The following is a 1,995-nucleotide window of genomic DNA, read 5'->3' on the forward strand; positions in this document are numbered from 1 at the left end:
GTGAGTGGGCAGTGGTGTTGGCAGACACAGTGGTCACCAGCGGCAGGCACTACTGGGAAGTGACAGTTAAGCGCTCCCAGCAATTCCGGATAGGAGTGGCAGATGTGGACATATCCCGGGATAGCTGCATCGGTGTTGATGATCGGTCCTGGGTGTTCACCTATGCCCAGCGCAAGTGGCACACCATGTTGGTCAAGGAGAAAACACCAGTTGAGGGCATCGGGCAGCCAGAGAAGGTGGGACTGCTGCTAGACTATGAGGCCCAGAAGCTGAGCCTGGTGGATGTGAGCCGTATCGCTGTGGTCCACACGCTACCATCAGATTTCCGGGGTCCAGTAGTACCTGCCTTTGCCCTTTGGGATGGAGAGCTGCTGACCCACTCAGGGCTTGAGGTGCCTGAGGGTCTCTAGTATGCCTATCACTAGAACCCTTAATCATGTTTTTGGCCAGTCTTCTGATAAAAGTGTCTAAAATGCCTTTAATTTTGCCCCAAGCTGTCTACATCTCCCAACTGAATATTGGGCCCTCTGTGCAATATCTTAACTGTCTTCCTGTCCCCTGCCCTGTGAAAGTTAGGCATACAGCCACACTCTTAACCCCGCCCCCCACACCACCCCCAAACCATGCCAGTTTCTTAGATTACCATGGGTGTGTGTGCTTTCCCTGACTTGCCTCTCTGTGCCCAGACCTTTTAAATATTCAATTTTGGGGTTGTCTTTCAGCTTTGTTTGAATTCATTCACTACTTTGGCACCTATTTCTCCCTTGCTTGCTTACATGTAACTTATGTTCTTGGAGCTCTTCCAAATCTGAGTAAATCCTTTCTACCTCTGGTTGCAATGGTAAGTCAGTGATTTAGCACTGTCTCTACATCACATGCAGAGTCTGGACTTTGACTCCCTCCATAAATGCTTTATTGATTAAGTATGTCAGTGAGAAAACAGTCCTCCCTTAGTACCTTAATGCAACAGACCCTCAGCCCCACACAACTGCAGTTATTCCCACTCTGAGTCCATCCGCCTTAATCTGCACATCTCTGACACTTGTCTGATCCTTTAAAATCATTGTGCCAGTTACAATCAGGGCCAAAGGGGAAGACACACTTGGGAATTATCTAGGGGGTTAGTGCTAGATATGGCATCTTAGTGTGGCATTATAGGATAAGCACTGGACTACTAACCACAAGGTCAACCATTCAAACCCACTAGCTACTTTCAGAAGCCCAATGAATCAGAACTGACTCAACGACATTTAACAAATGCTCGAAAACGTTGATTCTTGAGAAGTTCATCTTCATTTTTGCTGCAGGGAGATCTGAGGTTTTGCACAGTCGATTTTAGGGCTTGCTCAGACCCAAGCTCCCATTCCCCTTGTAACCAGCTTGCATTGAATATAAATTAGTATTGGGGGTCAGGGAAAACTGGATGAGGTAAATGAGTATGTATGTGAGATATGTACTGTTTGGGCTTTGACCTGATGGTTCCATCTTTTCTACCTTTATAATGGTGATGTAACAGGATTATCTCTAAGGAAGAGAAGGGCTGGGCTTAGCAAAAATAATTATTTGTGTAATTAAAGTTTATTTGAGCACACACACACACACACACACACACACACAAACATTATGCAGTAAGAAAGTAAAAGGTTAGTAAGAAGACAAGAAAAAAGGAAAGGAACAAAATGGTTGTAGCAGAGATTCTGAAATTTGCTCTCCAGTGTATAGATGCCAAAGCAAATGAAAGAAATGAGGAGGTAAAAAAGCTGAAAAGGAAATTTCAAAGGGCAACTCAAGAAGAGTTTTTAAAGTCAGGCATTATAATGAAATTTGCAAAGACCTGGAGTTAGAAAACCAAAAGGAAGAAAATGCTTAGTATTTCTCAAGCTGAAAGAACTGAAGAAAAAAATTCAAGCTTCAACTTGAAATATTGATGAATTCTATGGGCAAAATATCCAATGATGCAGAAAGCATTAGAAGAAGGAATACACAGGGTCACTG

The 1,995-nt window shown here is 43.9% G+C and overlaps 1 protein-coding gene across 1 annotated transcript in view; it reads left to right on the top strand.

The window, feature by feature from the left end:
- Positions 1-410, top strand: part of LOC102815899 (SPRY domain-containing protein 4-like) — a gene marked incomplete at its 5' end in the record, with an annotated part of 5,834 nt that extends 5,424 nt beyond the window's left edge. Inside the window, one exon of the mRNA XM_006872728.1 lies at positions 3-410. Within this exon, the coding sequence (XP_006872790.1) occupies positions 3-410 (408 nt within the window). The remainder of the gene's footprint in view (positions 1-2) is intronic.
- Positions 411-1,995: the final 1,585 nt, after the last annotated feature.

Source organism: Chrysochloris asiatica, unplaced genomic scaffold (genome assembly GCF_000296735.1).
Source record: "Chrysochloris asiatica unplaced genomic scaffold, ChrAsi1.0 scaffold00211, whole genome shotgun sequence".
NCBI lineage: Eukaryota > Metazoa > Chordata > Mammalia > Afrosoricida > Chrysochloridae > Chrysochloris > Chrysochloris asiatica.